At 52.4% G+C, this 23,184-nt stretch overlaps 2 protein-coding genes and 3 gene segments (V, D, J or C); all 5 read left to right on the top strand.

The window, feature by feature from the left end:
* LOC128781375 (immunoglobulin lambda variable 5-39-like) overlaps nt 1-23,184 on the top strand; it is a 591,472-nt gene that overhangs the window by 489,634 nt on the left and 78,654 nt on the right.
* The window catches only part of LOC112310504 (immunoglobulin lambda variable 5-45-like), a 715,836-nt gene that overhangs the window by 617,945 nt on the left and 74,707 nt on the right, over nt 1-23,184 (top strand).
* LOC128779138 (immunoglobulin lambda-1 light chain) overlaps nt 1-23,184 on the top strand; it is a 99,507-nt gene that overhangs the window by 8,008 nt on the left and 68,315 nt on the right. The gene's annotated exons all lie outside the window — the stretch shown is intronic.
* Nucleotides 1-23,184, top strand: part of LOC139441033 (probable non-functional immunoglobulin lambda variable 11-55) — a 511,832-nt gene that overhangs the window by 428,721 nt on the left and 59,927 nt on the right.
* Nucleotides 22,730-23,184, top strand: part of LOC112310363 (immunoglobulin lambda-1 light chain) — a 51,698-nt gene continuing 51,243 nt past the window's right edge. For both annotated transcript variants that reach the window (XM_071221896.1, XM_071221893.1), the window contains exon 1: nt 22,730-22,836. In XM_071221896.1, the coding sequence (XP_071077997.1) occupies nt 22,791-22,836 (46 nt within the window). In that variant the 5' untranslated portion in view covers nt 22,730-22,790. The remainder of the gene's footprint in view (nt 22,837-23,184) is intronic.

Raw genomic sequence — 23,184 nt, 5'->3', positions numbered from 1 at the left:
AAAGCGCTATTATGCTTCCTGGTTACAGCAGAAGCCAGGCCAGGCCCCCACGCTGCTTATCTATGCTGACAAGAACCGGACTTCAGTGATCCCTGACCGATTCTCTGCCTCTGACCCAGAGGACAAAACCATCCTGACCCTCAGTGGCGCCCAGGCTGAGGACGAGGCTGAGTATCACTGCGCAGTGTGGGACAGCAGTGGTAAAGCTCACGGTGACCCAGGCAGACGGGGAAGTGAGACAAAAACCACTGACGGTGCCACACTCTCTTTCAGCCCGAAAAGGTCCGGAGACAAAGCCATGGGTAGGTCTGGCCCAAGGCCCAGGTGTGAGATGCCCAGGCTGCCCCCTCCTCCTGGCCCTCACGCAGCTCTGCAGGGGGCGGGCAGGAGTGCATTCAGGGCTGGCAGGACCGGGATGTCCTGTGGTTTCAAGACCAGGGTGTGAGGAGGGACACAGGGCCTGAATGGAAGGACAGAGAGGGAAACACACACAGCGGTGAGGACACCGGATGTCCACATGATGGAGGCTTGTCACTCACGGGCCCACTGCTCTGAATTAATCCCCAGAACTGTCCCCCTGGTCTGAGCTCCTGAGGCCGCAGGATCTGACGGCAGCCTGGGATTCTGAACAGATGTGAAGGGCGGGGTGGGGAGAGTAGAAAGGAAAAAGGTTTGAGGAAATATTGGCCAAAACCCTTCTAGTTTAGGTGAGCATTAGGAACCCACAGATCCAAGAAACACAACATACCCCAAGTACCGAAAACATAAAGGAAACAGCACCCACACACTTCACAACCGAACCCCTCCAACCCATGAGGCGGAGACAATCACAGAGCATCAGAGCAAACGTCGCCTTCCACACACAGCAAGACCCGTGGCGGGGGAGCCGCTTTCTCAGCAGAAGCAACGCAAGGGGAGGAACCAGGATCAACGTTTTCAGAACACACACACCAACAAACACAGAAGCTGTGGACTCTCCATTCAACCCAGAGAAATGCCTCTGAGAACGGGGAGAACCACCCTTGCTCACACGTACAACCACGTACAGGACCGACCACTAGCAGACACTGATGCTGAAGGAACAAAGGACTCCCCTCCAACAGAAGGGAAGTGACCAGACAGAAGTAGGAATCCCCGCAAAGAAATGAAAGGCACCAGAAAAGGTAACCCCGTGGATAAACAGAAACATTTTATCGTATTGTTTAAAGGAAAAGAACAGTAACAGAGTATGCTGTGATTTATCATGTTCGTTAAAGGAAAATGTAGGACAATGTTAGCAGCAGTTTTCGAGGGAGAAAACGTGCTGTAATGTCCCTGTGTGATGTGTGAAGCGATACAACAGCACTAGAAGGTGGACTTTGGTGAGGTGGGTGTGTCCTGTGGACCCCACCACAACCCTTAAACTGAAACCCTTTTTAAACATCAGTTACATTTAATATGCCACCAAGGGCGGTAACATGAAATCATGAAAACATATTCAAAGACAGTTATGGTGAGAGTGGACAGGAAAGGGGCTGAGTGGTGGTGGCTCGGTGACCTCTGCTGAGGGCAGTGCACTGGGGCCACGTGCCCCTGTGTGCGTTTGGTGTTGCCGGGAATGTCGTCTACTCACATGCCCCAAATCACAAAGTCTTTATGTTTCCTTAACTTTTATCAGTTTCTGTCTTCAGTGTCTTTGCTCTATCATGAAAATAAAATAAGGGTATTAATGAAGAAGTGTGAGTACACACTCGTGTGTGCTTCATATGTGTAAAGCGCCAAATGCTTCATGTTTATCAAACCCTTTAATATCAGCCCCTCCATTAGATAAGCATTCTCACCATCACCCCATTTGACAGAGGGAGAACCTGAGACATGAACAGATGAGCTTTCTGTCTGAGCTCCAAACTAGAAAGTGGACCGGCAGTAGCAAACCAAGGTCCTGGGCCCAGAGTCCCTGGTCTTCACCACAGTCCTGCGGAGTCTCACTGTGCTCTCAAAGGGCAGACTTGCCACCTCTTTAGGTGCCAGAAAGTTCCCTCTCCTCTTTCACAAGCAGGGGACGGATGACCTGGTTCTGCAGCGCAGCCCTGTCCCATAGCAATGAAGTGTGAAACCCCCAGGAAACCTAGGCTTCCCAGAGTCCGCATTTACAGGTTAAACGGGTAGAATCCATTTCCTTAAAATATTTATTTAAGTTCAATCAGTTTGAAATATTTCAATGCGAAGTAAACAGAAAGACTTTTTGATACTTTTCCATTATGTTCATAGTAAGTCTTTGAAATCTGCCGTGTCTCTCAGAACTACAGCTCATCTCCACTGGGTCGACCCATATTCATGCTAAACAGCAGCGTGTGGCTTGTGGCACCAAATAGGACAGAGCAGGATCAGGGGGATGAGGTGTCTCAGGTAACTGTCCCTGTAGGGACTCACCACGTGCTGCTCACCACGGACACACTCACGGCCACCAGGGGGCGATACAGGCCCCCGAACCCAGTGCCTCTTTAGGGAGCAAGGGCTGCTCCACTTTCCACCCAAACCAGGGATCCTGAGGCCACAGAAACAAGGAAATTATCACAACCTGTGTCCACACTACTTTCATTCTTACACACGCGATACTAAACATACTTACAGTTTTAAAGATAAATCAGAGCTACAAACACATTTTATTAAAAATCTGTGTAATGAATAGTGATGCTCCTTTTGGATTTTTGAGAAAATATTGCTGCAAGTATCCCTCTCAGTAGGAAGATCATTTCCATAAATGTCACACAAGTCATAACGTGGCATTTTCTGCAGAGATTACGAACTAAGGGAAACCTAAGGAATATTTTATTGAAGTCAGATTATGTTCTATTCTCCACAGTAGAATGCATTTGCCAACTCACAAGCACAGATCACGGTTTGAAGGTGAAATCTCCCAGGATGGCACTCACAGGTGGCCTCCCAGGGTGTCAGGAGACGCACGGCACCCACAGATGACATGGGGTTATTCTGATGTCCGTTATTATGATGTCAGGTGAGAGGTGCATGTTAAACACTCACCTAGGTTCACCATTCATTAAGTTCTTAGAAGTAGCCATGTGATGCCCTAGCTGTGCCTGTAGGATGATATTCCACATGTGGACACCAGGAGGCACTGTGGATCCTTCTTTGGGGAACTTTATAGGTTTAGAGTCCTTGGCTGTGCTCGATTGCAAAGGGCACCACTGAGGCTCCTTTGTACACACGTGTGTTGGTTAAAATCAATTCTTAACAATGACACCCACACCCGGACCTTCTTCTGACATCTGGAAATTACCAGCACGAGGCTGTTAGGCTCAGGGCTCAGACTAGAGCTGAGACCGACCCGTGTTGGGGAATGGAGAACAGATTTGCATTCAATGCTCCTCCCTCTTGAGCTGCAAGAAGAGGATAAGACAGGGGCTTGGAGAGGCCAGTGCCAGCTGGGCAGCCTCAGGGCAGAGCTCCTGGAAGCCCCTCTCACCATGGACTGGGTTCCTTTCTACGTCCTGCCTCTGGTCTTCTCCACAGGTCTGAGCATCCCTGGGCACTCAGGGGTCCGGGTTTCCTCCAAGAACACTCCTAAGTGGCATCTGTCCAGTCTGGGTGCATTCAGCCTCATCCCTGTGTTTTGTGTTTGCAGGTCTGTGTGCTGCGCCTGTGCTGACCCAGCCGCTGTCTGCTTCTGCCTCCCCGGGAGCTTCCGTCAAGCTCACCTGCACCCTCAGCAGTGAGCACAGCAGCTACGGTATTGCATGGTTACAGCAGCAGCCAGGGAAGGCCCCTCAGTATTTGATGTGGCTTAGGAGTGATGGAAGCCAGAGCAAGGGGGACGGGATCCTTGACCGGTTCTCGGGCTCCAGCTCTGGGGCCAACCGCTACTTGACCATCTCCAACCTCCAGTCGGAGGACGAGGCTGACTATTATTGTGCAACATACGGCAGTGGTAACACCACAGTGACACGGGCCGACGGGGAAGTGAGACAAAAACCCCCTTCCCCATCTGTGTCACACTCTCTTTCAACCCAAATAGGACAGGAGACAAAGCCATGAGCTGGTCTGACCGAGGTCCCCAGACCTCACATCTCAGGCAGCTGTGCAGAGGGTGGGACAGCAGTGGATTCAGTGTCACAGGACAGGCCCGACATGGTGTTTCCAGGGCCATGGAAACAGGACAGTCCTATGACCATGTAGTCACTGAATCCCAAATGGGAATCCCGGACACAGTGGGACGCACACGTGTTCCAGATCCAACAGGAATCAGTCACGTTGCCTGGCACCTTGTCAAACTTTCCTGCGAATAATCAGGGAAACAGGACTGTCATGAATATAAAAACCACTTTGTCCAGAATGACCCTGAAATGGCCCAGATGACACAGTTTGTGGACTAGGAGACAGGAAGGATGACTGCAGCGACATTTCCTCCATTCATAAGGGAGGACGAATGATTTTACATGACAAGGGAAGACACAGAGGCCAGAAGTCCAAATTGGAAACCTAGATAAGAGGTGTAATGTTGGGGATTCAAAGTGCACGGGATGAGGCTGACAGCTGACGAGAAAACACTCAGCACTTGCTGTCAGAGCAACAGAATCTATTCACAATGAAGCAGAAAATAACAAAGACCAAGGTTACAAAGAGATCCCACCTTCTCTTCAAACACACTCCATGTGGCTGTTTGTAAAACACTTTCCCCACAACATTGAAGGGTCCGGCTCCTAAATGAAGCTCAGTGTGACGAGGGCAGGACAGCTCACCATCAAGACTCCGGCTTCCTAGGAAGGAGTTGAGGGACACAGCAGGAGGAAGTGAGAGTTTCCATGGTGACTGAGACCAGGGCACACAGGTCCCCAGAGTTGGACTAAGATACAGATGCAGCTGTAGCAGGTCAGCGGGGACCCGGGAACCTGCTTGTCCGACCATCCCCTCCTAGGATCACACTAGGGATGGTTTCACTCCTGTCCACCTGCCACTCACAGCTCAGTGACAGTCACCACAGGAAGGCACCATGTGTCAATCACAGGGGACCTGCTCTTTGAGGTCCTCACCTGCCACCCAGACCTCCATGCTGCCCTCAGTGGACAGGTAGAGGACACGCCCTGAAGTCAACGCTGTGCAGGTCAGGCTGGAGTCTGCAGAACCAGTTCCCCTTCCAGGATGGGGAGTCAGGTGCAGGGTCGGCTCTAGTGGGAAAAGTCGGGTGACCTGGCACACACCTCAGGTCTCCACACTGTGAAGCCGTGTGTGTGGTGGTCCTGCTGGGCCCTCCACCGTGGTCTTTGCTTAGGACCAGGGTCATGTCCCTGACACCAGAGACCTAGGGAGCATGTCACAGCTTGCTAATGTGCCTCCTGTCACCTGAGCAAAGGGCAGGGCATGTGTGGGCCTGTGAGCCTCTGTGTGCACACGCGTGTGCACCTTGGTGTAGCCAGGAAATCTCGCGATGGCAAATGTCCCAGACTCTCCCTTTCTAGAACTTCCTCTGTACACTCTTCTGTTGTCCTTGCTTCACGTTAAGCATAAGGGTTAGGGACATTAATAAGAACAGGAGGAGTAGCATTCATCTGTGTCTAAAACATGTCAGCACATTCACAGCACTTTAAATTGTTTAGTCTCAAACAGGCGAGGAAGAAGCCTTCTCCTGATCTGCTGTCCTCACAGACGGGGAAGCTGAGGTCGGCAGCAGCCTTACCGGAGGTCCGCGCCAGAAAGGGGCAGACCCGGTAGCGAACCCGGAGCACAGCCCCACAGTGCCCGGTCCTCGCCTGCATCCTGTGGCCTCTCCTCGGGCTCTAAACGAAGATTGGCTTTTCCTTCAAACGCCAGAGAGTTCTTCTCCTCTTTCAAAAGCAAGTGACTGGTATTGGGACTTCAAAGTGCAGCCAGCCCCGTCCCATAGGATCCACAAACATAATTGTAAATTTTGCAGGGTCCACATTTAAAACATGAGATGAAACCATTGGAATTAGTTTTCATAATATATTTTGTTTAATTCATTTAGATGCTGGGGTGTGGGAAGTGGTGGCAGAAATGGAGATAACTGTACTTGAACAAGAATTAAAAAAAGAAAAAAAGATTTGATTTTGATTAAGTAGTGTGTTGTTGTGGGTCTATTTCTAAATTCTCAATTCTGCTCCATTGTTCAAAAGTCCACCCTATCGTGATTACTATTGAGATTATGGGAAATAAATATGTTTCCTTAAATGTATTCTTTATTTTAGATAGTCTAGTTCCTGTCTTTCCATGTGAGTTTAAAAATCGTTATGTTTATACCCACAAAAAATATGCAGGGATTTATATTTGCATTTTGTGAAATCTTTAGGCCAGTTTGCGGAGAATTAACATTTTTCCTATGTTGAGACTTCTAATGCATAAACACAGTATGCTTCTCTATCCATTTAGATCTTCTATTAATTTCATGAACAGATAATAGTTTTCAGCATAAAATTCTTTCCCAGTTTATTGATTTATGCCTAACGATTTCGTTTGTTTGAAGCTACATGGAATCAAAAAGCTTCTGCATGGCTAAAGAAACCATCATCAGAATGAAAAGGGAAACGGCTCTATGGGAGAACACATTTGCCAATGGAACATTGGACAAGGGTTTGATCTCCAAGATACATAAACAACTCATACAACCCAACACCAGGCAGGAAAACAATCCAATTGAAAAATGGACAAAAGGCCTGCACAGACACTTCTCCAAGGGGGACATACAGAGGGCCCAGAGACATATGAACAGATGCTCGACATCACTAGCCATCAGAGAGATGCAGATGAAAACCACAATGAGACACCACTCCACACCCGTCAGAATGGCCACATAAACACATCAACAAACAACAAGTGCTGGCCAGGTTGTGGAGGAAAGGGAACCCTCGTGCACTGGTGGGAATGCAGACTGGTGCAGCCACTGTGGAAAACAGTATGGAATTTCCTCAAAAACTAACCATGGAACTGCCTTTTGACCCAGCAATTCCCTGCTGGAACTATACCCTAAGAACCCTGAAAAACTAATTCAAAAGAATTTATGCGCCCCAATGTTCACAGCAGCACAATTTGCAATAGCCAAGTGCTGAAAACAGCCCAAGTGCCCATCAGTAAACAAGTGGATCAAAAAACTGTGGAACATTGACACAATGGAATACTACACAGCAGAAAGAAAGAAGGAACTCCTACCTCTTGAGACATCATGGATGGAACTGAAGAATATTATGCTAAGTGAAATAGGCCAGTCAGTGAAATAAAAATACCATATGACCTTGGCTATAAGAGGAACCTAAGGAACAAAAGTAACTAATGAGAAAATAGAACCGCACAGGGAAACACGGAGCACACCGACAGGGACCAGAGGGGAGGGGGAGGGGATGATGGTGGCGAGAAGGGGAAGGGACTAGTCAAAGAGCAAGTATACACGACCCAGGGACATGGACAGCTGTGCTGACTGACTCTGGGAGTGGCGGGTGGGCTGGGTGGTGGAGGAGGCTGAGGGGGGAAAATTGGGACAACTGTAAGAGAATAACAATAAAAAATGTTAAATGAAAAAATATATATTTCAATGTGAATTAAATATAAAACTATGGATATACTTTACATCGTTTTTAAACTGGCTTGGAATCTGCTGTGTATTTCAGAACGACAGCACCTCTCTCCAGGGAAGACACACATTTCACGTTCAACAGCTGTGATGACTGGCGCCACCACATTGGACAGAGCAGGTGAGAGGGATGAGGTGTCCTTGGGTAACTGTCCCTGCAGTGCATACGACAGCCACCAGGGGTGATGGAGGGTCTCATGACCCAGAGGCCTCATTAGGCAGGAAAAGCTGCTCCACTTTCCACCAACCCAAGAAGGCTGAGACCAGGACAATGGAGGGATATTTATAGTGCGTCCACATTACCTTCATTCTCAAATACGCAATATTAAATACAACTACAGCCTGAAACACGAATCGGGGTATTAAACACATTTATTATGAGTCAGTGTGAGGATGGCAATCTTCCTTTTTTACTTTTAAGTAAATAACCTTCCTCTCAGTGGGTGATTATTTCCATAAAGCTCATTGAAGTCATAATGTTGTACTTGGTGCAGTGATCTGAGGGGAAGACTAAGAAATATTCTCCTGAGGCAGGATGACTTGCTATTTTTAAGAAAGGAACGTATTCCCCTACCTCGCAAGCACGGATCACAGTTTGAAGGTGAAGTCTCCCAAATGGGCACTGTCAGGTGACCTCCCAGGTGGTCAGGAGACCCACAGCACAGGTGTGAGCACTGGCCTGCAGGGGTGGCCAGCGGGCCCCGTGGGGACCCCTGAGGTGTGAGTGTGAGGAGTGGACGCCCCGGGTGGGAAGATCAGAGAGGAGCTGCTGTGGTCCCCTCAGCTGGGGACAGCGGTGGGTGTGTCTCAGACACCAGACCCTGGTCCCCTCTCCACTGTCTCTCAGACCAAACTCGGACGAGTGAGTCAGGGGTCTGTCTGTCTGTGCACATGAGTCCCCACAGGGCTGCATCACCACCTCCAAGTACAGCGCCTCCAGCATTTTGTACATGAACTCATTCTACTGCATCCTCAGCACCACCAGGGTGACAATGAATGTATTTGTCCAGAGTAACTTTTGTACAGTGTCACCATTGACACGGAAGATGGAACATTCTGACTCTGAGTCTCAGACTGGGTTCCTGTAGGATTGGCCTGTTTTTCCATTTCAGGTCCCAGTAATTCACTCCCGTCCGGCCCACCCCATTCGTGCTCACACTCTGTACCTGTCACACCTGCTCTATCACTGGGGCTGACACTGGCACTAGCGCACCCTGTGGACATGGGGCACAGCATCTATGACCTGTTCCAGGAACTGGAACCGACTTGGAAACTGACAGCATCTCAGGGGCTCCCAGTGCTCCTTGTGCCCTGAGCAAGGTGGGGATGTCATTCAGCTCTGATGCTCACACACTGTCACTGGGGTGGGACCCTGCTCGGACCTCATCGTCACCACTACAGTTAACGCTCTCTAGTGGGTTCAGAACGTGCAGACAGACGTCACATCTGAGCTCAGATGTGGCCAGGCCACCCAAGGAGTGAGACCATGAGACAGTCTGGGGTGGAGATGTCAGCCCCACTCTGTGGCACCAGAGGATGAACCGGATCCCCTGACCTGAGGTGGGGTCTGCAGGGGCCTCCCCTCCCTTCCCTGAGTCTCTCAGGCTCAGCCCCCATCAGGAACACACAGCTCTCAGGCAGCAGCCCTGAGCCCTGGCTGATTTGCATACCCAGCAGCTCTCCCTGCAGCAAGGGGATAAGAGAGGCCTGGGAGGAAAGCTGCCCAGCCTCGGGCCTCAGGGAGCAAAAGTGGGGCACCTCCACCATGGACTGGACTCCTCTCCTCCTCGGCCTCCTCGTTCACTGCACAGGTTCTGGGCCCAGGCCGCTCCCTCCCCCAGCCCCAGGGACCTGGACAAGCCTAACCCTGACTCTGGCTGAACAGGGTGCTACCTGTGGGGCAGGATGCTCTTGACCCTGCAGGTGGAGGAGGGGCTGATGGGGCTGGACTCCACTGTGCTCTCTGAATCTGAGTGACTAGGGTCCTCTCACTGTCCAGGGTGCTGCCCACCCACCGGGCCCACAGGCTGCTGAGGCTGAGACTGATGAGTGGGGGAGTCTTGGGGGCCCACAGATTGCCTGCTGTGAGCTTAGTGCAGTTCAGGCAGGGGTTGGTTTCCACATGATGCGCCCTTAGCTGGAATGTAACATTTCTTTTCCTCTCTTGCAGGGTCTGTGTCCTCCTATGAGCTGACACAGCCGCCCTCAGTGTCGGTGCAGCCGGGACAGACGGCCAGGATCACCTGTGGGGGAAACAGCATTGGAAGTAAAAGTGTTTACTGGTACCAGCAGAAGCCCGGCCAGGCCCCTGTAATGGTCATGTATTATAGCAACCGGCCCTCAGGGATCCCTGACCGATACTCAGACTCCAACTCAGGGAACACGGCCACCCTGACCATCAGTGGCGCCCAGGCCCAGGACGAGGCTGACTATTACTGTGCAGTAGGTGATGGCAGTGGGAGCAGCTGGCATTGACTCACGGTGATACCCACAGACAGAGAAGTGTGACAAAAACCTCCTCCTGTGTCACACTCTCCTCTGGTCCCACGAGGACAGTGGGCAAAGTCATCAGCATGTTTGGCCCAACCCCATTTCTCAGGTCTCCCAGTGGCCCCTCCTCCCAGTCTCAGGCAGCTGTGCAGAGGGTGCGTCATGAATGTATTTGGGACTGGCAGGGCCACGCTGTCCTAGTGTGTCTTTCTCAGTGTCACTTCTGGTTAGAAGGAGTGACAAGAGGATAGACTGCCACATTCCTGTGTCCAGAAGTAACAGTCCTTGAATTTCTGCATCAGGGTGACTGGGCCGCTCCATGTGAAATGCTCTGGATTAATGCCCAGAGCTGGCAGCTCGGCTGGGCCTGGCTGACCCCAGGCTCCATGGCCACCTAGGACGCTGAATGGGGCCAACTAGTGTCTGCACCCCCAGCCCCCCTGCTGGAGGTCCGGTGACCACAGCTGGGCCCTCACCAGGAGGTTACCCTGGGGCAGAGAATTGCCTCCCTCAGGGTCATTCCTTTCCACCAGCATGACTCAGGCCTGGTGACTACCCGATGCCAAGATCCAAGGCCCTGCCTTAGGTCAGAAGGACATAGCAGCCCCCAGCTGTGTCCCCCACTGTCACCACTTTGCCGTTCCCAGGACTTGCCCCTGACCTTCCTTCCAGAGAGACCCCCTGACACCACCCTGAGTGAGGTTCTCTGTGTCAGAGGGAGTCTCCAGGGCCCAGAGAGGACATAACAGCCTAGGGGACTGTGTAGGAGAGGAGAGGGCCCCACAGAGATGACCCTCTGGGTGTCTGCACACGTTCCCATGAGACTCGTGATCGCACGTGGGAGGGCCCAGCTGAGGCTGAGGAGGGAGCCACCCAGGGACATGGGAGGGGATGGTCACAGGTCAGCACACTAGCCTACAGTGCTTGTGCCCAGTGGGGGGTGGGGGCTCCCAGTTCAGGCATCAGGTGGACGAGTGAGAAGCTCTGTGCTCCACGGACAGGAACTTAGTCCCCAACCAATGTGTATGTTGGTGGCATCTCAGAAAGTGTCAGTGAGAGCAGGTGGAGACAGGACAGACCTGTGACCAGGTAAACTTTCCTGCAAATAATCAGGGAAACAGGACTGTCGTGAATATAAATACCACCTTTTCCAGAATGGCCCTGAAATGGCCCAGGTGACATTCCTAAGAGATAGAAAATGAGACTGTACTCGTATTCCCTCCATCCATAAGGGAGGATCAATGATCTGACAGGACACGGGAAGACACAGAGGCCAGTGTGTCACGTGTCCTCTCTTCCTATCACCAGGGGAGGTAACGGGGACAATTGATCCCTGCCTGGGATACCTGAGGGGGCAGGTCAGGGGAGGGGGTTCCTACTGGCTGCAAATCACCTTCATCTGCACCCAGCTGCCTGCAGCCCTGCTAGAGCCCCAGGGCCTCCTGTCAAAGGGCTCCCTCCTCCTCCTGAGTCCCTCCCATTTCCCAGTACATGTGCTGTCTCAGCTCCCTGCCCTCATCCACAGGCCCCCCTGATTAACTCTGCCTTTCCCTTTAAGGTCCTGTAGAAAAGTCCCCTCCCCAGGGAGGCCATTGGTGATGCAAACACTGAGGGCCATGCTTTCCTAAGGGAACTCATCAGACCCCAGTCTCCCCCTTTGCAGCTCTGAGCACAGCTCCCATCTGAGTCGCCCCTTCTGTCCCCCTCACACTCAGTCCTGGGAGGGGGGGCCTCACACAGGGTCCCGCAGACCAGTGACTGGGGACAGCTGCACTCAGGGCAACCCTCACCCTGGACACTGCAGAACACTCTCGTGGGCCAGCACAGACCTTAGGGACCTCTGATGTCTCCTCACTGTGACCCCAGAAGGAGCTGCAAGGGGGTGCAGGGTCTCAGGGTGCAGGAGAGACTGTGCTATGTGGGACAGAGGCAGCTCTACGAGCAGTGTCAGCGCCTGGCGGGGGAAAGGGAAGCGAGGGCTGGAGGCCCTGCCCCAGGGGGTCCTCATCAGAGACACAGAAGCAGCTGGTGTCCTCAGAGCTGGTCCTTGGAGGGGACAGTGCAGGTGCTGGGGCTGCAGTCACAGACACCACCATGGGGGTGACAATAGAGGCTGACTGTCTCAGGTCTGAGGGTAACAGTGTGCCATCTGTGGTCAGCTGGGTGGGGGGTTGTGGGCTGGGAAGGAGAGTCTCCCCGGCCTCCCTTTCAGCTGCCGGGTTCGCTGGCATCTCTGTTTCCTTGGCTGACAGACTCTGCCTCCCTCTTCACAGGGTGGCCTCACTTATGAGCGTCTGTCCACACATGTCCCCTTTTATAATGTCACCTGTCTAATGAGATAATGGCCCAGCCTGATCCAGTGGGACCTCATCTGAAATAATTTCATCCAAAAAAACCCTCCCATTTCTTGTGCTCACAACAGGGGGCTGGGGAAACTGACCTCCCATTACTTGTGTGTGTGCATACGGTGTGTGTGTGTTGGTGTTGCCAAGAAATACTCCCAGTGTCCAATGTTCCAAACCCTGGACCTCTTGCCCCTCCATGTCCTTCACCCAGCACCCAGGCCTCTTCTCTGCGCTCCCTGCAAGGGGGAGGATCACGGGCGTGGATGGGAGGAGGGTCAGCCCCTTACTGCTGCCCCACAGGTGACAGTATTGCTCCCAGCACCTCCGTCCGTCATCTGTGTGACCGCAGGGGCTCTGTGTGTCCCACAGTCCCCCCTCACCCCTGTCACAGACTGGGAGTTGAGGCCCGGACCCAGGGGCCCTGGGCTAGGTCACCACTGGTGAGTGGCAGCACTTGGAGGTTCTGGCCCCAGGGTCCCTGGTCATCTCCACCGTCCTCAGCCTCTCACTGTGCTCTCAGTGCTGAGATGTGTCTGTTCCTTCAGGTGCCAGAAAGTTCTCTCTGCTATTTCAAAAGCAGGTGACTGACACAGTGACTTGCAGGGCGCTCCTGTCCAACAGAAATAAAACTTTGAATCACACGTGTAACCTAAACTTTTCCAGGAGCCACACTGACAAATGTGCAGAAACCAGTGGCGTTATGTTTCATAATAGATTTTGTTTAACTGACTTGGTTGAAAATGTCGTCATCTCGATGTGAATTAAATATAAAATATTGATGTATTTTACATGTTTCTTAACTGAGGTTTTGGAAACAGAAATACTTCAGTGTCCCAGCCCACTCTGTGCACACCCAGCCTCTAATGTCAAGTGATGCGTATTCCTCCCCGTTGACGACCTCAGCGCTCAGAGCACCAGGGTGCCAAAGGCAGGGCGGTGACTCAGGGACTCAGGAGGCCAGGACCTGGGACAGGGAAGGGCAGCATAAGGGGCATGGAGAGGGGCTGAGCAGGGAGGGATTTACAAGTCAGTCACTGAGGTGGGGCTCCTGGATTGGGTCTTGACTCAGCATCACTGTCTGGGGGACTCTGGGAAAATCCTAACCTCACAGTGAGGGCTCCTGCTCATGGGACAGGAGGAGGGGCTGGGCTGGGCTGGTGTCTGGTGGGGGTGCAGGTGACACACTCACCAAGGGTCAGCTTCTCTTCTGAGCTCAAAAGTAAAGAACAGTCACTCCTTTGAAGGAGCTAAACATTGTAGGATGTCACTCACCCTGTGGACAGCAGGGGGCACTGTGGAACTTGCCTTCAGGACTGATGGGCCTCATTTCCCCTGGGCCCTCTTTTTGTCCTCCTATAACAGCACCCACCTCCCACCAGGTGCCCTTCCCTGCACCTAACCCTGCACCACTAATGAGTTCTTCATTTCTAACCCCTTTTCTTTGCGGAAATTGCCTAGTGACGTAAAATAAATCAAATCTCGTAGTAGTTAGCATTCTGGGATTGGCAGAATTTGCTTTTCATAACTCCACGAGATTCCTCCAACTTGCTATATGTTGAGTTGGTTCCTTTTCCTTGCTGAGAAGAATTTCACGTTCTGGGTGGATCCCGGTCTGTGCAACCACCCACCTGTGCAGAGACGCCTGGAAGGTTCTCACCTTGGGAGACTGGGCACCAGGGTCCCAGGAACACACACGTGTGGGTGGTTTCTGTGTGGACGTCAGTTTGCAGTTGTCTGAAATAAATGCCCTGAACTGCGATCGCTGGGCCGCATGAGAACCACTGGTTCGCTTCCTTACGAAGCTGCCAAACTCTTCCCAGTGCCGATGTCAGTTCACGTCCCCTCAGCCGTGACTTGGTGACCCCGTCTCTCCACGTCCTTCCGTCACAGGGGCTTGTCACCTTTCCTACCTTCCCATTCTGACAGGTGTGCGGTGATCTCCCCAATATTTTAACTTGCATTTCCTTGCTGGCTAAGGAGGAGCATCTTTCCATGTTCTTGTTGCCATTTTCTGTCTCTTCCAGGACCTGTCTGTTCTTGTTCAGAAACCCTTGACCGGTCTCTAAATGTGTCAATCCATTTGTTATCTTTTCACTGTTCAGTGTTAAGAGTTCTTTCTATACTCTGGGAGTAATTTTTCATTTGATATTTAGTTTGCAAATCTTTTCTCGCACTTCTTCTCCTTTTCTCCCCCTTTCGACAATACCGCACAGCACAGTAACAAGGGCGGGGCTGTCCCGGGCGGTCCGATTTTCTTCCTTCAGTGAGTCTGAGCCTGTTGTCAACAACATACTCTGCAAATCTCTGGATCCCCCAAAAAACTATATGTTTTTTCCCCAAAACATAAGGAAAAAGTTGTTCCTGGAAGGTATGTGACCCATGTCACAGTGTGTGATCGTGGAATGTGGCCTGTCCCTCACCAGCATGACCCCTGTCCCTATAAGTCCGCCCCGCCCACGAATGATCTGCTCACTAGAGAGGATGATGGATGGTTGTCCCCCAGCCCGAAGAGGCACCCGGGATCAGACAGAAGTGGGGGTGCAGGTAGTGATTTGGGGTTTAGCACTGTCTCCCTCAACACTGCAGAGAGACCTGGGGAGACTAGGTACAGGCCTGGGAGTGAGGGCTTGAATTTAAATGCTCCCTGGGCCCACCTACACTCTGCCCCACTGCCCTTGTCAGGGAGGCCAAGGAGGGAAGGAGGGAGATTTGCATGAGGAGCCCCTGGCAGAGGATAAGAGAAGCCCAGAGACCAACCCCAGCTGTGGGCACAGAGGCAGAACCCGAGACGCCACCGCCATGGCCTGGGCCCCGCTCCTGCTCCCCCTCCTCACCCTCTGCACAGGTGCTTCCTCACAGGCTCTGCCTGCAGGCTCAGCCCCCCAAGACCCTGAGCTGGACCCGCCCCAAACCCTGAGCTCAGTTCAGCACAGCCCCAAGATGGAACCTGTGGGTCATGGTTCTTTAGCCTCAGCCTTCCCCCCATTCCTCTCTTACAGGCTCTGTGGCCTCCTACGAGCTGACCCAGTCCTCTCCCTTGTCAGTGGCCTTGGGAGAGACGGCCAGGATCACCTGCACCGGGGATTTACTGGATAAAAAATATACTCAGTGGTACCAGCAGAAGCCAGGCCAGGCCCCTGTGCTGGTCATTTATAAGGACAGTGAGCGGCCCTCAGGGATCCCTGACCGATTTGCTGGCTCCAGCTCAGGGAAGACGGCCACCCTGACCATCAGCGGGGCCCTGGCCGAGGACGAGGCTGACTATCACTGTCAGTCATGGGACAGCAATAAGACTACTCACAGTGACACAGGCCAACAGGGAAGTGAGACACAAACCCCCTTCCCCATCTGTGTCACACTCTCCTCCCACCCAAACAGGACCAGAGGCAAAGCCATGAGCAGGTCTGGCCCAGGTCCCTAGACCTCAGATCCTCAGGCTGCCCCTCCTCAGCCTCAGGCAGCTGTGCAGAGGATGGCACAGCAGGGGTTCAGTCTCACAGGACGGGGAGGACCTGGTGTTTCCTGCCCTGCGTGTGAGTTGGAGACAGAGGACATGAGTGGAAGGACAACAGACCAGGACACACATCCAGTGCTAATTGTCCTTGATTATCCTTTAATGGCGACTGGGCTCCTCACTGGTCACCTGTCCTGGACTTATCCCCAGAACTACCAGCTCAGCTGAGCTCAGGTGGCTCCAGGATGTTGGCACCTGTGTTCTGAACAGAGCAAAATCCGCACAGGGGACTCTGAGGATCCACCTGCATCACCTCCTCAGGGCTGACCCCCCCCCCCCGCCTCCCGCCCCCCCCCCCTCCCCGCTGCTGGGTCCTGGCAGCTCCCAGCTGTGCCCTTACAGGGAAGTGCTGCTGGCGGAGAGGACCAACCCTGCAAGTTCAAGCCACTCTCAGAGGGTGTCTCAGGGTCAGGATGACTTTACAGCTGAGTCCTCACTTGTCACCCCGTTGCAGGTCCCCACTCTTAACTCTCATGTTTACTCCAGATAGATCACCCACAAACCCTCTGCATGAGGTTCTCCATCCCCTGTGTGCCTCCAGGGAACTGACTGCCCGTTTCCTGAATCTGATCAGCACATGTAACAGGCTGCAGCCAGGGCCCCCCACAAAGAGGGATTTATACTGGGGTCCAGAACTCAGGGTGTCCAGGAAATATTAAAAATATAGATGTCCTCACCCCCACAAGTCTGAACTAAGGGATGGGACACACGGAGCAGGGCCATGCAGAGTTGTTCTGCACAGCAACAGTTTTGCAGATAACCTCAGGCAGGGTCATTTAGCATGTCTATGACTGTACCTGGTTTCATGGATACGTTAAATGGCTGTGGCCTTGCTTTGAGCCAGGGAGATGGGAGTGACTTCAACCCAGGATGGAGCTCCCAGGAGGCAGCTCCCCTGGTTGGAGCCCCTGCACCTGCCTGAGAGCTTGGAGATGTTTGGCTCCATGCCATGTGGCCTCGCCTGCCTGGACTTACTGTGGCAGCTCAGAAAAGCTGGAAAGGTACTGGAATGCTGGCAGATGTAGCCACTTGTGGGAGGAGTCGGAAATGGGGCTGCAGAGGAAGATTGGCACAGGGATTAAAACCCAGGAGTGGTAGCCATGAAAAAGTTTGGAACCCAGTGGCTTTGGGGTTCCCTTTGCCACGCAGCTTAGGAAAACGGAAAAAAGATGTAGCAGCGATGCAGAGCTCTCCCTTAGCGATGAGGAAGCATGAAGGGGAGACGCTGCAGGAAGGAAAGGGGTGACAGGACTCTTGCTGATTGGCCAGCAGAAGGGGCCACCAGGGTTTGGATTAAGAACTGGAGTTCGCTGCAGCTACGCAGCTGATGGTGCTGGGAACCGAGGGAGGCCGGCCATGGATTACTGGAAAGAACTGGAGGCTACCTGAGCCACGGACCTCTAGTTCTTTATCTGAGATATGGTACCCCGACCTGGCAGAGGGGAAAGGAAAGACTGTGGCTTCATGCGTATTCTTAGGGACTTTGGGACGTCAATGAAGACATTAAATTATTCCTCTAAGACTGTATAACTTTTGAATAAATAATTCCTTTCCTTTTCACCAATCTCTGACATTGAGAGCTATAATTTGCTGGTGATGGGCAAGGTGAACCTAGTACAGGGGACCCAGGGAGAAGATGGGGTCCATTTGGTAATAGTATATTGCCCCCCCGCCCCGGGTCTGTTCTGTAACACACACAGTGTGAGGAGACCCCCTGAGGCCACAGAGAACCACCCAGAGACACGAGAGACCACCTGCTGAGGTCACACACACAATCAGAACAAACACTTGTCCCACAGTCAGAGAGGACAAGACCACATAAGGACACCAGACAGACCTGTCAGAGAGCTGAGCCTTGAAGTGGGAAATTAGCACCCAACTCCTCGCTGCTGTGGTCCCTGCGAACCTGCGAACGTGTGAGCACAACTGACGAAGGATCCAACTGTTTGCATTAACTCGAATGAATCCGCAATAACCTGGAACAGCAGCCAAAACACACATAGAAACACAAGTATTGTTCACCAACAAGGGAATATTCACCAAGTCCGGTGTCGCATCAAATATTCCTGACTGGAATCTAGAAAATATGAGCTCTGATAAAACCAACAAAATCAGCCAATCGTCCTGGCCGTGAAACGTCACCTGTCACTGGGTGCTTAGTGACGGACATCATGAATACTCGTGTTCCCTGGTTCCGGTGGGCAGGGGAACGCTGGAACGAGGGAACTGCAGACCAGGAGGACGAACACCACGGCCAAGTCAGCACACAGATGCGGAAACTGCAGCGTCTGAGACAAATGACCCTGATGGGACTGACGGCAGGTTCACCACCACGGAGGGAAGATAGTGCATAGATGACGTGGAGGAGAAATTATGGAGAAGACATGAGAACACAGACACAAACCTCATTGAATAAATACACAGAAGCATCATGTGCTGGATGGCTTGAGGGAGCCTCATGTGCCCGTGACTGCAGTCTCTGAAGAAGAGACGTCTGCGGGAGGCAGAAAAAATATTTGAGGAAATTAATCAGGGTGCAGCCAAGAGGAGGGCCCCAAGAAGGGAATTGTAATGGGATACAGAACTCAAGGTGTCCAGGAAATATTAGAAAAAATATATATAGGACGTCCTCACCCCCACAAGCCTGAGCCAGGGGGGATGAGACACATGGAACAGGGCCATTCAGAGCTGTTTTGGGTAGCAACAGCTTTGCAGCTAACCCCTGGCATGGTCATTTAACATATCTATAACCTTGAACTTGTTTCATCGATATGTCAAATCGCTGTGGCCATGCTTTGAGCCAGGGGGATGGGAGCCAATTCCACCCAAGATGGGACTGGGAAGCAATTCCCCCTGGTTACAGGGCCTGTGTGAGTGCTTGGAGATGATTGGCTCCATGCCATGGGGCCACACCTGCCCGGACTTACTATGGCAGCCCAGTAAAGCTGGAAGAATACGGGGATGCTGGCAGGTGTAACTGATTGTAGGAGGAGTCGGAAATGGGGCTGCAAAGAAAGATGGGTGCTGGGATTTAAACCTAGGCTCGGCAGCCATAGAGTGGGAGAGGACCACGCGGTTCTGAAGAGGAGAAGAGAGGACCAGGCAGTTCCAGAGTGAATAGGAGAGGACCATGTGGCTTTGGAGTGCTTCTTTTTACTACATGTCTTAGGCAGCAGGAGAGACTTTGCCAGGAAGAAAACGGGAGAAAGGACTCTTGCTGCTGGGCCATGAGAAGGTGCCACATGTCTTGGATTAACTGGAGATTGCAGCAGCCACACAGCTGATGGTGCCGGGAGCCTGAATCACGGACTTCTACTTCTTTTCCTGACATTGTTACCCTGACTGGGCAGAGGGAGAGGGAAGCAATGTCTGCATCTGTGGGTATTCTAAAGGACTTTAGTATCTTAATGAAGACATTAAGTCACTACTCTAAGTCTGTATAACTTTTAAATATAAAATTTCTTTCCTTTTCACCAGTCTCTGGCATTGAGAGATGTCTTTCCTCTGGTGGCGGGCATTTCGAACCTAGCAGGTGTGTGTGTAGGGGGGAACCTCCAGTGACGGAAAGGGGGAAACCTTTCTGTAATAATTTATAGTGAACCACCCCCCGCCTGCTCTGTAAGAGAAATACTGGCCTAAAATGTACCCATTTCAGTGAAAACTGAGATCCTACAGATCCAAGAACCTCAGCAAAACTGAAGCAGGTAAAACATACAGGAAACATCAACACACATCACAGTCAAATTCCTGGTCCAGTGCTGACAACAAAGCCTCAGAGACACAAGGCCCGTCCACGGAGAGGACGAAGCAGAGGGATCCGGGCAGACATCTCCCTGGAAACAACACCGATGAGGGGAGAGGGGAGCAGAGTGTTTAGAAAACTATCAGCAACAACCAAACGTCAATAAAAAGCTGTCTACTTTCAAGTCTTTACCCGGTGAAATATCTTCCAAAAAAGGAAGCAAAGTTGAACTTTCTCAGATGTACAGAAACTGGGAGAACTGACACCCGCGGACGCTCTGACCCAGAAAGGCCACGGACACGCCCAGGACAGAGAGAAATGGGAATCTACACAGAGAAATTAATGGCATCAGCTATGGTTACCACGTGGATAAATATGAAATGTTTTGTCTTATTATTCCACAAAATACATCACTGCTAAGGGGAAAACAATATCACAATACATGTTGTGGTTTATAATATATGATAAAGTAAAGTTATGACAATGTTACCTCAAAGCTCTGAGAGGAAGAGGAATGTGTTATGATAAACTCAGGTGCCTCACTCAAACCAAGTTCAGGTCCAATGTGGCATTTTCCCACAAGTTCATAACTTCGGCAGCAGGAGAGAAGTGCTGTCAGAATTCTCTGAATCACAAGACAAGGTCCCGTGTGACTTCCTGTGCTAACCAGGAAGGGAAACAGCAGCCCCTGTGTAGGGACAGTCCTGGTGGGTCACCTGCTCGCCCACCTGGCTGACACAGGACAGGGGTCACAGTGCAGTGGCTCCTCCCTCCCCTGGGTCCCCCTTCAGCTGCTCTGACTCCTGGGCCAGGAGTGTGTGCTCAGTGTGACATCTGTCCTGCCCCTCCTCCCTTAATGCTACAGATTTATGTCACGTGGGGCCGACCTGGTTTGCACCATAACCACCTTAGCTTCTCACTGTCCTTCCTGCTCAGACAGACCAGACCCTTCCCCCAGGGCACGGACCCTGCTGTCCCCACACTCACGTCCTCCTACCTCTTCCTCTTCCCACCCTGAGAGCAGCTCCAGGGTCCCCTCCAGCCAGACCCCTGCAGCCTGTCCGCACACAGGACCTGCCTGTCCACTCTTGTCTGATCTCATCTAATTCTCTGAATACTACAGCAGCTGTACAGTTATTTCCCTATAATTATTCTCATTTTTTATTAATTTATTAGTGCCTATTATTTTCCTCAGTAGTCAGGAATTTTTAAATTTAAAACACACACCCGACAATGAGAGACGTGGGCAGACAAGAGATCTTTTCCTCCTGTAGGAACGAGTCCGGGGCCCGACGGTTGTCCGCAGACACCCACCAGCCCTGAGAGGTCCTAACGTCTCTCCCTTTCTTTACCGACATCTCTGCAGTGAGGCTCTGCTCTCCTTGTTGTTGCAGATGGACCTCAGTACAGCCGCTGCAGCTCAGCTGTCACACCCAGTGTCAAGGGGACAGGAGCAGCACAAATCTAGTCTGTTCCAATCCTTCACAGGAGCTCAAGTTCTTTGGAAAAAACCCAGCTGGGTGACACACCCACGGGTCAGCACGGAGCCACAAGTTCAACACCGTCCAAGAGGGACTCAGGAAGAGCAATCCTGTGGCTGTTGAATCAGGAAGGGACACAACATTCACATAGAAGCTGGCGGTGACTGTGCTGTGTCACCTGAACCAGCGTGTCCACTGGGTGCTCCCATTGCACACTGGCATGTGAGAGGCAGGACTGGTCCCGTTCAAACGTCTCACCCAGGACACAGTGTTCGGCAGACAGAGTGGGGCTGAGTCACTGATGCTGGGTGAGGGTCTCCTGTCTCAGTCTTTGGGGAAGATGCCACCAGCGCCCTGTTTTCAACCTGTACTATCGGTGGCCTCAGTGAGAAGCAGCCTCTGAGTCCTCTGTCCCCAGAACCACACCCAAGAACACCACCACCCAAGAAATATTTCAGGGATGGTCCAGTGAGCCCTGCCCCCTCCTCCTCCCAGTGAGCCTGTTGGTATTTTCATGGGCCATCTGAGCCTCTTGTGCCTGGTCTTGAGGCCGGCGGTGGTTATGTGGAGAACAGCAACACCCCCTGGGATCAGCAGTCCGTGGATCAGTGTGTTACCACCTAAGCAGTAGGTTCAGACTTAGCACCTGGACCCAGGACACACCTGCTCCTCCAGCAGCCAGTGTGGGGAGGCCACCAGGGGGCAGCAGAGACCACCTGGCAGAGCCTCCTGGAGACTGGGAGGGCCTGGGCAGGAGGAATTGTACAATGCAGGGGGATTATTATAATTTATGTTTTGGAACTATCTGTCCATTTATTAATAATTACAGTATTTAATTGTGGTAAAACAAGGGGAACATTAAGCACCGCATCGCATCTTTAAAATGAGTGGTAACTTTTCCACCGTATCACCTTTCACATGGATGACAGAACATTTGACTGAGCCTCTCACATTTGGTTCCTGTAGGATTGGCGTGTTTTCCATCTCAGGCCTGGGTAATTCGCTCCTGTCCACCCACCACATTCGTGCTCACACTCTGTAACTGTCTCTCCTGCTCTATCACTGGGGCTGACCCTGACACTAGCGCACACTGGGGACATGGGACACAGCATCTATGACCTGTCCGAGGAGCTGGAACTGACTTGAATTGACAGCATCTCAGGGGTTCCAAATTCTCCTTGCGCCCTGAGCAAGGTGAGGATGTCATTCAGCTCTGATGCTCACACACTGTCACTGGGGTGGGACCCTGCTCAGAACTCATCGCCACCACTACAGTTAACGCTCTCTAGCGGGTTCAGAACATGCAGACAGACGTCACCTCTAGCTCGTCTCTGGCCAGTCCAGCACAGGAGTGAGGCCATGAGACAGTCTGGGGTGCAGATGTCAGTCCCACTTTGTGGCACCAGGGGATGAACCGGAATCCCCTGGGCTGAGATGGGGTCAGCAGGGACTGCCCCTCCCTTCCCTGAGTCTCTCAGGCTGAGCCCCCAGCAGGAACACACAGCTCTCAGGCAGCAGCCCTGAGCCCTGGCTGATTTGCATACCCAGCAGCTCTCCCTGCAGCAAGGGGATAAGAGAGGCCTGGAAGGAAAGTTGCCCAGCCTCAGGCCTCAGGGAGCAGAAGTGGGGCACCTCCACCATGGCCTGGACCCCTCTCCTCCTCGGCCTCCTCGCTCACTGCACAGGTGCTGCGCCCAGGCTCCCACCCTCCCCAAGCCCCAGGGACCTGGACAAGCCTGACCCTGACCCTGACCTTGGCTGAGTAGGGCGCTGCCTGTGGGGCAGGAAGCTCTTGATCCTGCAGGTGCACGCAGGGCTGCTGGGGCTGGACTCCACTGTGCTCTCTGAGTCTGAGTGACTGGGGTCCTCTCACTGTCCACAGTGCCACCCACCAGCCAGGCCCACAGGCCGCTGAGGATGAGACTGATGAGTGGGGGAGTCCTAGGGCCCCAAAATTGCCTGCCGGGAACTCAGTGCAGGTCAGGCAGGAGGGGGTTTCCACATAATGCGCCTCTCATCTGGAATGTAACCCC

This window comes from Desmodus rotundus, chromosome 7, assembly GCF_022682495.2.
Source record: "Desmodus rotundus isolate HL8 chromosome 7, HLdesRot8A.1, whole genome shotgun sequence".
Lineage (NCBI taxonomy): Eukaryota > Metazoa > Chordata > Mammalia > Chiroptera > Phyllostomidae > Desmodus > Desmodus rotundus.
This window is presented reverse-complemented; position numbering and strand designations above follow the sequence as displayed.